General features: G+C 35.3%; 1 protein-coding gene across 2 annotated transcripts; it reads left to right on the top strand.

Moving 5' to 3' along the window:
* Positions 1 to 1,438: 1,438 nt before the first annotated feature.
* LOC110791881 (ABC transporter B family member 2) lies at positions 1,439 to 12,565 on the top strand. Of its 2 annotated transcripts, XM_021996654.2 has the most exons (12): positions 1,439 to 2,031; positions 2,532 to 2,586; positions 2,694 to 2,869; positions 5,244 to 5,444; positions 6,670 to 6,929; positions 7,187 to 7,727; positions 8,228 to 8,607; positions 8,691 to 9,097; positions 9,387 to 9,628; positions 9,725 to 9,972; positions 10,658 to 11,070; positions 11,661 to 12,565. In XM_021996654.2, the coding sequence occupies exons 1-12, from the start codon at positions 1,738 to 1,740 to the stop codon at positions 12,215 to 12,217; spliced, it is 3,774 nt and encodes a 1,257-aa protein (XP_021852346.1). In that variant the 5' UTR covers positions 1,439 to 1,737; the 3' UTR covers positions 12,218 to 12,565. The 2 variants fall into 2 exon arrangements, with proteins under 2 accessions (XP_021852346.1, XP_021852352.1); XM_021996660.2 differs by lacking the exons at positions 1,439 to 2,031; positions 2,532 to 2,586; positions 2,694 to 2,869 and adding exons at positions 4,834 to 5,125; positions 5,754 to 5,886.
* Positions 12,566 to 13,705: the final 1,140 nt, after the last annotated feature.

Raw genomic sequence — 13,705 nt, 5'->3', positions numbered from 1 at the left:
TGAAAATACAAATTCTGAAATTCATCAACAGAACCATCTATTTCCCAATTAATATGATTTGTCCTTTTGTTTTCATGATTGATCCCATTTTAAGACATTTCCAATTTCTCTTTATTATTCTCATCTTCACCATCCAACTAACATGGCAACACCCATAATCTAGCTTTGAATACTTGATTAAATTATACCCCGTACGGATTAATCTGTATTTACTGTGATCAAATTTACTCCCATCAATTTGTTAATTTTTTTTGTTGTGTACGTTTTGACGGGATCTATTTGTTAACTTTGTAATAGGACCTACGAAATATGAGTTTAACAAGGTTTCATCTTAAAACGACGTATCTACAACAATCGAGTTGAACAAAAAACAAAGACAGTAAGACACGTGTTACAATACTCGTATTTGATACACAATTTCTATAATTCAATATTTTACACGTACACGTACTCAACCGACATATACTCCCTCCGTCCCTTAATACTTGCACCGCTTCTATAAATTGAATGTTTTTTTACCAATATTATATTATTTCTCACACTTACCGAATAACTCACTACCTACAAAAAAATCATTTAAAAATTCACACCCCCAACACTACCCCTTACCCATTTTCCACTAACTATATTAAAAAAATACCCCACTATCAACTACCACAATTAAATTAATAAGTCAATTCAAGTGTCTTAAACTCTGCACCGATTCCGATCAAACCGGTGCGAGCATTAAGGGACGGAGTACATTGTATTAAGAACTACATTGTATTTATATACCTTTGTTTTAATGTACACAATCATTTAAAACGTTCACCCAACGTGCGTGCTAATTTTAACCAAGCAAGTTTAATAGGTGGACAACGAAAATAGTAGGGAATTTACCTAGTGACTCACTATCTATTTGTGGAGAATATCTCCGCAATCTCCTCTACTCTCAAGTGTTGACCTATATAGTTAGCCTGAATATATTACTTGTGCAAGATTTGATTCAATAAGGTCGTTCTCCTTACTGTATAAAAATACATACTTACTCCATAGTATATACGGAGTAATAATCTATTTTTTGATTTTTTTTTTGTTACCAAAAAATTACTCCGTACTAGGTGGAGAATGAAAATAGTAGGGAATTCACCTTGTGACTCACTATCTGTAGTTTGTGGAGAATACCCCCATAATCACCTCTACTCTCAAATGTTGACCTATATAATTAGCCTGAATATATTACTTGTGCGAGGTTTGTTTCAATAAGGTCGTTCTCCTTAGTCCTTACTGTGTAAAAAAACATACTTACTCCATAATATATACGGAGTAATAATCTATTTTTTGATTATTTTTGTTACCAAAAAAATTACTCCGTACAATTTACAAGTGTACATATATGGGCCAATGCCAATCCATAAGAACTAGTAGTAATAATAGTATGAAGTTGAGTTCAGAAACCCAATAAACAACAGAAAAAAGCCACCATAAAAATAGATGAACACAATTCAACAACATTCATATTCATTCATATATATTGTGTAGTCATTTCATTTTTAGTTAATAGTCAGTCATCCATGCAGTTGTATAAGTATTTCCTTCTTTCACTTTTAATGACTCTCTCCCTTCAATTCTCAACTACTACTCACCTCCCCTTTAACTTCTTCACATCCTCCCACTACTAATTAACTCCTCTCTCCTTCTCTCTCTACCAAACTCTTCTTAGTTTTCTCTCTCTAGATCTTTTTACAAGAAGAAAAGATGAGTATAGAATTACACGAAACACCGCGAATTTACAGTATAGAGGAAGAAATGAGTAGGAAAACAAAGGAAGAAGATGAAGAAATGAAGAACAAGAAAACAAAAAGTGTTCCATTTTTCAAGCTGTTTACTTTTGCTGATTCTTATGATGTTTTGTTAATGGTTCTTGGTTCAATTGGTGCTATTGCTCATGGTGCTTCTGTGCCTGTTTTCTTTATCTTCTTTGGGAAGTTGATTAATCTTATTGGTGTTGCTTACCTCTTCCCTAAAGAAACTTCTACTCAAGTTGCCAAGGTAATTATATTACAAGTTTTGTATAGTTAAAAAGTAGACCTTGTTATTGGGCGGGTTAGGTCAGGGTTAGTACGGGCACCAGCGGGTCAGGTAATGAAAAGGTCGTTTTTAGTTGATTGGGTAATGAAAGGGTAATTTTTAGTTGATCGGGTAATGAAAAGGTTTAGCTAGCGCGTTAATAATGGGCGGGTCAATAGTAAGTCACATGTCAATAGTGATTAGTGAGTTGATTGGTTTTAACACCCCGCAGATTTATGTTACGTGCTCCTATCTTAGAAGCACGTACATATGTTCAAATTATAAATCTTCTTTTTGTTACAACTTACAAGTAACTAAGTAAGTTTTTTATAGGTCACAATTGGGTATATACGTACAAAATGATTTTAGTACTGCGCAGATTTATGTTACACGCTCCTATATATCCTAGGAGTGTGTAAGTATGTACAAATTTATGTTACATGCTCCTGAATAATAACATGTTGTTATGTTAATTTTTGCAGTATTCTTTGGACTTTGTTTACCTTAGTGTGGTTATATTGTTCTCTTCATGGGTTGGTAAGTTTTAATTTTTTAAAAAGTTTTTTAATTTAATTTTTATATAATATGGATATGGAATTTGAAAATTATGGAATTAATTAATAATAAATTAATAAATGTGATAGAGGTGGCATGTTGGATGCAAACTGGAGAGAGACAAGCAGCAAAAATGAGGATGGCATATCTGAGGTCCATGTTGAATCAAGATATAACTCTATTTGATACAGAAGCTTCCACAGGAGAAGTTATTAATGCAATTACTAGTGATATTCTTGTAGTTCAGGATGCCATTTCTGAAAAGGTAAATTATTATTTTTGCTACCTAGATATATCTACTTACTTTTAATTATGTTATTTTTATTTTTTTTAATAAAATAACAATTTTACGAATCATGAAAAAGAATCATCATATACGGAGTATATATTTATGTATTGAAAATAACAAGTTAAAATCAAAATTTCCCCTTACGAAAAGCTAAAACTTTCGGTACGCGACAATTTTATAACCTGTAGTACATACTACTACATAAATTGTTGTTAGGTCTAGTTCTATTCAACCGACTTTTACTCAATATGGATAGATTGAAATTCAACAACATTACTATTTACTCGAAATGGGATTTTCAATCAATTTTTACCAATTTACTGGTTTTTTACATGTAACTAACAATTGGATAGTTTTTTGTTGTTGTCAAAACTGGAGTTATTCATTAACAAAAAGTCATACATACGATGTTATTCTTGTTACGCCCTTACGTACATTTGTATGGGTGTAGTTCTAAAGAGTAGAAATTGAATTTTAGAGGTTCACCACCTAACTAAATTAATAAAGATTGCTTTCAATAAATAAAAAGATTGGTTGGACAGTTGTTACATTTAAAAGGAGTTAATGAATTAGGCCTACACCACAATTGTCCATTGGTTTAAATGTATTGGAATTCAATCTGGCTTTTGTCAGCTTTCTCCTTTAAGACTTAAGACTGTTGCATGTGCAGCAATTTAGTTCAACTACAAACATGTATGAGATTATCGTAAATTTATTGCATTGATTTTCAAATCTCTTTGGCATGAAAATATGGATTTAGACTTTTTATCGATTTAGTAATTGAGGTATTGTTTGATTTAGATTGCCTGATTTGTCTCTTTCAAGTTACAAACATGTCCAAACCATAAGAAGGGGAAAGAGTTAGAAAAGGGGACCAAACTATTAGGGTTTCAACATGGATACCTAATTAGCCAGTGTATCGAAGCAGGGTTTTCATATTCCGTATTAGCTAAGATATGTATCACATTTTACATGTCGGCATATCAAGATACGCATCACATTTTACATGGCAGCACATCAAAAAGTGATTTTGGCACACCTATTATTACAGAATAGAAAACTATGCTATATTTAAATAGAGGTATGCCAAAAACGTTGTCGAAAAACATCTGAACTATCTCATATTCTTGTATACTCTGGTAACTCTCTTATATACTTTGTATTAAAACCAAATAATGCATTGCCATTTTGGTGGAGGGGCACTTTACTATCCCTTTCGCTCTCAAAATGTTAAGTACGTTGGCCTAAGTGGGTTGACCAAAAGGAGGGGTTCCCCTTAAGATTATCTCTTTACTCTCAAAATGTCTAGTGTGTGGTTAAGGATTAGTCGACTCGTGTGAGATTCCAACCTGGTACGAGTATAATTGAACTACACCTGTTATCTCTTTTTTATTTCCCCCAATTCTTTTCTAATTTACCGATAGGTTTGTAGAGGGTTTTTATATGTCAAGTGATTTGTGACCAAATTAAACACATGTCACTTAATTCAATCTCTTTTAGTATCAACAGATAGTATATCAGTACTAATCACACATAATAAGTAACAATACCAAATTAATGATACGGATCACTTGCGTTTATTTTGAATCCAAGTCACTTTTAACATTGACTTCTTAGTCTTTTTGACTTCATTGTGGTTGAAAATTTGAAATGAACTAAATTTACCTATCTCCATAGGAAATTTTGTGAAACACTACCTTTAAGTTTGGTGGTTTTGTGAATTGCTATCTTATAAAAACTTTTTTTAATTTAACTACCTTATAAGTTTGGTTTGTTTGACTAACACTACCATTTGACGTTTTTCGTTAATGTTTTCCGTCGTGTATTTCTTTTATTCTTTTAAATATCTCTGTTCATTTGTCATTTTGTGCATTTGCCATATTAAATAACCGTTGTAGTGGAGTCCAAAGACGTAAAACATTAACAAAAAACGGCAAATGGTAGTGTTAGTCAAACAAACCAAACTTATAAGGTAGTAAAATATAATTTCCTTTTTAAAAGGTAGCAATTCACAAAACCACCAAACTTAAAGGTAGTGTTTCACTGAATTTCCATCTCCATAATCTAACATTACTTCGTAGTCCGTACACCTGCCATTCCCGGCGCCAATCTTTCTCGGATACTCAAAAGTTGAAGGAGCAAAAAAAATAAAAAAATGCCCTTCTTTTCTTCGATATTGGTAAATGACAAATTGACAAGTTTTCATAAAAATGCACGATTTCAACTTTACAGGTATGATTTTTGTAACTAAAGAATTAGGGGTTTTGAATTTGAGGGGTTTTGCTTAGAAACTGTGATTTCTATGGTTAATGTTCAAAAATTGAGCAAATGGGTATTGTATAAATTGTAGGTTGGGAAGATATTGCATTATATAAGCAGGTTTATAGCAGGATTTGCAATTGGGTTTGCAAGAGTATGGCAAATCAGTCTCATCACTCTCTCCATTGTCCCTGCTATCGCTTTCGCCGGCGGCACCTACGCTTATGTCGCCACCGGTCTAATTGCTCGGGTTCGTAAATCCTATGTTAAAGCTGGTGAAATTGCTGAAGAGGTTTGACCCTATTCTCTTTCATTTATTCAATTTTTGCATGTTTTTAGGATTTGCAAATTGCAATTGCTCAATTTTGTAGTATGTTTAATTAGGGTTTTTGCGGATGCCAACTAGCTTGATAATTGGTTAAAGTTGTGGTAATTGGGTTTATTTCTTGCCTTACTTAGTGTGATTGGTTGTTTGAATTATGAAGATTTTGCACACTATGGGGATGTTTTTGTGAATTTTGCTCACTTTGTGCTGTTCATGAATCTTGATTCTCATCGTTAATTTGTTGTTGATTCTCAGCCTTAATTTGTGCATGTATAGGAGTTGATTAAGGGTGATTGATGATTTCCTCTTTAAATTGACAACGATCTATACCAACAGAACTAATTGTCATTCAATGGCTAAACAAGGAAGTGGAAATTTTCTATGGACTGCACTTTGGTTCAGGGTGCAGGTAGTTAATTGTCAGAGTTTATCTTCAATTCTGTTGCTTGTCTTTGCTGCATCTTTTTCAGCTGTAATGTTGGCGATTGTAGTGTCAGTAGGTTCAAATTTTGCATGTTTTTAGAATTTGCAAATTGCAATCGCTCAATTTTGTAGCATGTTTAATTAGGGCTTTTGCGGATGCCAATTAGCTTAATAATTGGTTAAACTTATGGCCTTGTGGGGGTTCTAGGGTTGTACTCAATACCCGGGATTAAATTCCGTCTTCACCATTTTCCTTTTGTAGCTCAATATACACCGAACAAAATTTGTGTGGTAATTGGGTTTATTTCTTGCCTTACTTGGTGTCATTGGTTGTTTGAATTATGAAGATTTTGCACACTATGGGATGTTTTGTGAATTTTGCTGACTTAAAAGGGGGTGTTGTTCATGAGTCTTGATTCTTAGCCTTAATTTGTGCATGTTTAGGACTTAATTCAGGAGGATTGATGATTTCCTCTTTAAATTAGCAACAATCTATACCAACAGAACTAATTTCCATTCAATGGCTAAACAAGGAAGTGAAAATTTTCTATGGACTCCACTTCGGTTCAGGGTACCGATAACTAATTCTCATAGTTAATCTTTAATTCTGTTGCTTGTCTTTGCTGCATCTTTTTCAGCTGTAATGTTGACGATTGTTGTATCATTAGGTTCTAATTCTTTAGTCTCGGTAGTGATTGCTGAATGTCGTCTTTTGACAGTATCAGTTTTGTACAATATTTGCACTCATTACCATCTTGATATCTTTAAGGTAATTGCAAATGTGAGGACAGTCCAAGCCTTTGTTGGAGAGGAAAAGGCAGTGAAGTCCTATAAATTGGCTCTTTTGAACACGTACAAATATGGGAAGAAAGGAGGAATTGCCAAAGGCTTGGGTATGGGTGCCTTGCACTGTGTGCTATTTCTTTCTTGGGCTTTGCTTGTTTGGTATACTAGCATCGTTGTTCACAAGGGTACAGCTAATGGAGGGGAGTCTTTCACCACTATGCTCAATGTTGTCATTGCTGGCCTGTAAGTCACTGCTGTTACTGCAACAATGCATTCAATATTTCTATCCCTCTAAAAAGAATATTGAAAGGTCACATTGTACTTTTACATTAATCTTTCCTGCATCATTGTAATTTGGATTCACTGTTAGAAGATGTAGACTGATGTTTCACTTCATGTATTAGATCACTTCATGTGCTTTTACATTAATTTTTCCTGCATCATTGTAATTTTGATTTACTGTTAGAAGGTGTAGACTGATATTTCACTTCATGTATTAGATCACTGGGGCAAGCAGCGCCAGATATTTCTGCATTTCTCCGAGCTAGGGTAGCTGCCTATCCAATATTTGAGATGATAGAGAGAACCACAGTTAGCAAAGTAAGCTCAAGGAGTGGAAGGAAACTGAATAAAGTGGACGGCCACATTGAATTCAAGGATGTATATTTTAGCTACCCTTCCCGTCCAGAAGCAAAAATCTTTGATAAGTTTGGCCTGGATATTCCAGCTGGAAAGATTGTTGCCCTTGTAGGTGGAAGTGGATCTGGCAAGAGTACAGTGATATCCTTGATTGAGCGCTTCTATGAGCCACTTGCTGGACATATACTTTTGGATGGAAATGATATCAGGGAACTTGATCTGCAATGGCTTAGACACCAAATTGGTCTTGTCAATCAAGAACCCGCACTTTTTGCTACAAGTATCAGAGAAAACATTTTGTATGGAAAAGACGATGCTACTCTTGATGAGATCACTCGTGCAGCCAAACTATCAGAGGCCATCTCTTTCATTAATAACTTGCCAGAGAGATACGATACTCAGGTATTTCTACTTCATTATCTCTAAAAACACTGAAACAAATTTATAGAAAACAAATTTCGGTGGGAAAAAAAGTTTCCTATGATGTTACCGCTACTTAGAGTGCATTCTATTCACCTGATTTTCACTTATTTTTTCTCAATTATTTGAACTTATTAGAACTTATCAAAACTTAGTTTAGTTATAAATTGTACTTGGTTAACCCTTATTTTTCCTAATTTTTTTTATCTGAACTTATTTTTCCTGAAATAAGTGGAAATAAGGTAAACATAAGTAGAACAGAGCCTTAAATTTAATGTTTTCCCTCTTCTGGAAAATGGTATCACCTAGCTAGTATTTGTCTGATGCAATCAATGTGTATGGCTGAAGGTCTCACCGTCTTAGAGAAACAATATCTGTTCCTCTTGCTTTGTGATGGTAGTGTGAAAACTCTCTAATGTGTCAAATCAAAAGACATGGTTCAAGAGCTTCTTGGTAAAGTGTATCTAAAATTGTGATTGCAGGTAGGTGAGAGGGGAATTCAGTTATCTGGGGGCCAGAAGCAAAGAATTGCAATAGCACGTGCATTAGTGAAAAACCCGTCAATACTTCTACTTGACGAAGCTACAAGTGCACTTGACGCAGAGTCTGAGAAGAGTGTGCAGGTTGCACTTGACCGTGTCATGGTAGGTCGAACAACCGTGGTTGTGGCACACAGGCTGTCCACAGTTAGGAATGCAGACATCATAGCAGTTGTCCAAGGCGGAAAAATAGTGGAAACTGGAAGCCATGATGAGCTAATTTCTAATCCAGACAGTGCATATTCATCACTAATTCAACTCCAAGATACGGCCTCCTCACTGCCACATCTTTCCCGGGGGCCAACCATGGAACGACCTTTGAGGTATGCAGGTATCTGTTAAGGATATACACTGTATATTCACAAACAATGTTCTCTTATTGATCTTCTTTTGGGTAATCTTGCAGTGTGAAATATTCCCGAGAGCTATCTTATAGTACAAGTATTGGTGCCAGTTTCCGTTCTGATAAGGATTCAATTCGAGAAGACGGCCCAGAGACTGTCAAATTGGTGAAGAAAGTTACATGGGGTAGACTTATTTCCTTGGTGGGGCCTGACTGGATCTATGGGGTCTTTGGTACCATATTTTGTTTAATGGCTGGAGCGGAGATGCCTCTTTTTGCTCTCGGAGTTACACAGGCATTGGTGTCATATTATGAAGTGTGGGATGTCACACAGACTGAAATCAGGAAGATTGCTCTGCTATTTTGTGGGGGTGCTGTAGTTTGTGTCTTTAACCATGGTCTTGCACACACTTGCTTCGGAATTATGGGAGAGCGACTTACCCTGCGAGTGCGAGAAAAAATGTTCTCAGGTAAAAATCTTGGATTTGCTTCTTTCAACCAGTTCAATTTCCATTAGAAATTTCAAAAGTTTCTTCTGATGAGCATGTAAATTGATGGATCAGATCCCTCTTTGAGAGGGATATTACATGGTTATCTATGAAGCAATTATTGAAGAGTAAACTTTGATCTTGTGGTCTCTGTTTTTGTCTCACAATCTAACTTTGAGTATAAATCTTTTGGTGAAGTCACTCAAATTTACCATAAAGATAAAGCTTCCTATATTTCCAAGGTTTTGATGGATCTGTTTTTCTTCTGCAGCTATATTGAGTAATGAAATTGGGTGGTTCGATGACTCAAAGAACTCAAGCTCAAATCTTTCATCTCGTCTAGAGAGTGATGCAACTTTGTTGAGAAGCATTGTTGTTGACCGGACAACAATTCTGCTCCTCAACTGTGGATTTATCATCACTGCCTTCATTATTGCATTCATGTTGAACTGGAGGTTAACTCTTGTAGTTCTGTCGATGTATCCATTAATTATTAGTGGTCATTTTAGTGAGGTACCGTCTCGAAATCTCTAGGCCTTCACACAATTACATGTCTGAAAGAAGCATGGGTTTTTTTCCAACTTATTTGATTCGTTTTTTTCCTTGTAGAAACTTTTCATGCAAGGATATGGTGGCAACTTAAGTAAAGCATACCTTGGTGCTAATATGCTTGCTGGTGAAGCTGTTGGCAATATCAGAACTGTTGCCGCATTCTGTGCAGAACAAAAGGTTCTTGATCTGTATGACCGTGAACTTCTCGAGCCTTCTAAACGTGCATTTAAACGTGGTCAAATTGCCGGGATCTTTTATGGTGTCTCGCAATTCTTCATCTTCTCTTCATATGCCCTTGCTTTATGGTACAGTCTTCTGAACCATCATCAGTAATTCAGTAATACCAAATTGTTTACTTTGTCTTGTAAAGGATAGTCTTATTAGGCAACTGTTTTAGGATGTCTGGTAAAGTTGCCATAATTTCTCAAATGTCATGGTTTGTGATTGAGATTACCATCATAGCCTTTCAAAGATCAAGCAATGAGTAATGGGATAGTATGACAACGGTCCAGCTATTGTAAAGGTCTTCGAGTTAAATTGTGTAATATACCTAGCACTTGATTAATAACGGGAAAAATTGATTCTAAAAGTACAACCTTTAAGCGATATGCTTAAAAGAGCTGAGTGTTTGTTTAAAGGGCTTCCCTTAACAATGACTTGCTACAATATGTAATATGAAGACCCTTCTGACAAATTTAACACCTTTGTTTTATACAATTAGCAAGAAGACTAAAAAATATTGTAGCGTATTACCTGTTATAGTAAGTTATTATAGAAGGGAGCCCTTTAAAAGAAGATAGGTCCAAAAGGTTGTGTTATTCTTAGTTAAATGAAAACTCAACCCTTTTTTTAAGCATACCGCTAGATTGTTGTATTTTTAAAATCAATTTACTACTCTTCTTGGGTGGGAGGGGAATTTGTTGTTACATATGTAGTACTTCATTGGCTAGAATTACATTAACATCTTGACCCTGTTTAACTTAATTCCAGGTATGGATCTATTTTAATGGGAAAGGGAATATCGGGGTTTAAATCTGTCATGAAGTCATTTATGGTTCTTATAGTGACGGCATTAGCCATGGGTGAAACTTTGGCAATGGCACCAGATCTGCTAAAAGGAAACCAGATGGTTCAATCAGTTTTTGAGGTGCTAGACCGAAAGACCGAGGTGAAAGGAGATTCAGGGGAAGAACTAACCAAGGTCGAAGGATCTATTGAACTGCGTGGAGTTGAATTCAGCTATCCGTCTAGGGCAGATGTGCTAGTTTTCCAGGACTTCAATCTCAAAGTTCGCGCAGGAAAAAGCATGGCGTTGGTTGGACAGAGTGGCTCAGGCAAGAGTTCAGTGGTTGCTCTTATACTTCGGTTTTATGATCCAACAACAGGGAAAGTGATGATCGATGGTTAGTCCATTTTACTTTTATTTCTGGTGTTCTCAGCATTATCTCCCTCCCATTAAGCATCAATTCCGTTTATTGATCTTTTCTATTACAAGAATGACACAAAAAAGAAAATACTCATTCAAGCAAGGTTATCAAAAGCAGGATTCTACTTTGAATTGAAAAGACTCTTAGAATCCAATCGTTAAATCGAATCGTAGAACCGTAAGATTCTACAAACAAGTATAGTCAAGGTTTTATTCTCCAATTTCATTGAAAGTGTTTATATTATAGGTGAAAAACTTAATAATTGAAATATATCGTTGTTTACCAGCTAAATAAACAATAATTATCGTTGTTTCTAAGCATGATTCAAATTTACGAGGTTTTCGCTGGTCAAGAAAAAGTGTAGAAACATAAATCGAATCGTAAGACCATATTTGAATCGTAGAATCTTAATATTCTACGTTTTGAATCTCGATTTTAATAACCATGCATTTAAGTTGATATTACGGTCAATAAATTCAGATGAAGGACAATAAGTTCAGATAGGTTTACGTAATCGTTTCTCATGTGGAAATAACAATGTAAGTTCAATGTATAATCTTTTGCAGGCAAGGACATTAGGAGACTGAAGCTAAAATCTTTGAGAAGGCACATAGGTTTAGTCCAACAAGAACCAGCTCTATTTGCAACATCAATATACGAAAACATCCTCTACGGAAAAGAGGGAGTAACTGAATCTGAAGTAATCGAGGCAGCTAAACTCGCGAATGCACACAGTTTCATAAGCAGCCTTCCCGAGGGATACAACACCAAGGTCGGCGAAAGAGGGGTGCAACTCTCAGGTGGGCAGAAACAGAGAGTGGCAATTGCAAGGGCGGTGTTAAAGAATCCGGCCATATTGCTTCTCGATGAAGCAACCAGTGCCCTCGACGTGGAGTCCGAGCGGGTGGTGCAACAGGCACTCGACAGGCTAATGAAGAACCGGACCACGGTTGTGGTGGCTCATCGGCTATCCACCATTAAAAATGCAGATCAAATATCAGTTATACAAGATGGTAAGATTGTAGAACAGGGAACTCATTCGAGTCTTGTAGAAAATAAGAGTGGAGCTTATTGTAAGCTTATCAATTTACAGCACCAACAGCAGCCCTCGACACTACAATGATGAGGAAGGTATTATATTAGAGGTGATCAAAATTCGGCCTGGGCCGAGATTTAACACACAAAATCAAGCAAAAACCCAGAAACGGGTTTCTCAGGCCGGGCTCGGGTTTTGGTTTAAAATGCATATTTTAGGCAACCCAAACCCGTGCTTGTTCGGGTCGGGCCGATGGGATATAGTTGATCAGGTCTATATTATATATTCTCTTTGCGGTTGAGTGGTATATTATCCAATTTTTATTTTTTTGGGTGGATCCTGATATTGGTTCTGATCATAATATAGGTGTATAGATTTTAACTTCTAAAGTTGCATAATGATTAATGAAGAAGGCAAGAAGCCAATTGTTGCATATTTTACTGAATTTTCCGTACTACTTTTAATTGCACACAGGTTCGTTTTGTCTTGCAGAGGTAAGACTACTTGATTTGAGGAACGAGATATGTATCGAAAACTATTAAATAGAATTTTTTTAAAATTTTTTGGGAGGTGGAGAGAGTCATAAAGGGCAAGCCGATAAATGGTGTAGTTGAGATTCGATGTACTACATATTTTATATGTTTAACATGCTAATTTTTATGATATGCTTAATATGCTAATTTGATCAAAATATTAGGTAATGATCTGACTAAAATATCACCATAGTTATTTTTAGAAAATTATTATTACGTGTTTTCTATTATTAAAAGTTATTATACACCCGGGTGCAAATGTATTTTTATGCCACATTGGTGATCTGCACCATATTTTGTCCTCACATGTAAGAAGAATGTGGGAGGGTGTACCCAGTTGCATGTAATATGCTCTAGTCTATTATGCCCATATTCTATAAGATACTCAATAAAAAGCGTATTTACTAAAATTACCAAATATTAAAAGTAAGAAACAGAAATCAATAAAAAGCGCATAAAACAATTAACCAAATAAATACTTCCTCCGTTTTTTTTAACTACAAGTAACTTTTATATATGTTTTTTTTTTATTACAAGTATGTTTTGTGTACATAAAAAGCTAGTACTCCACTACTCCTAGTAAAAAGTGGCGGAGGTAGTATAAAGTTCTTGCAATTTGGCGGAGGTAGTATAAAGTTCTTGCAATTTAGAAGGTGGACCATGGTGCACAGTGAGCATCGTGCACCTTAAGAACACTAGTATATAATCAAAAGAACATCAGGTTATGCGAAAAGAACATGAATATATTTTTTATTTATATTTTTAATAAATAGTGAAAATAATATAATATTCTTTATAACAAAAAAATGAATTATTATAAGGCATGTTCTTTTTTCATAGTGTCATATTCTTTTGCTTATACACATATGTTCTTTTGGTGCACCATGCTCACTGTGCACCATAGTCCATAGTCCACGGATTAGTTATTTATAAGTCTAACTGTCTAAGGCCGGCGATGGCAGCGTGGGTCTCGTGGCGGTTAATATGGTTATTCTACGAAAGTACGAACCCTTTTTTTTTTGGATGATTATTCCGTACAAGA

This window comes from Spinacia oleracea, chromosome 6 (genome assembly GCF_020520425.1).
Source record: "Spinacia oleracea cultivar Varoflay chromosome 6, BTI_SOV_V1, whole genome shotgun sequence".
Taxonomy (NCBI): Eukaryota; Viridiplantae; Streptophyta; class Magnoliopsida; order Caryophyllales; family Amaranthaceae; genus Spinacia; species Spinacia oleracea.
The sequence above is the reverse complement of the archived record's forward strand: the minus strand, read 5'-3'. Positions and strand labels throughout refer to the sequence as shown.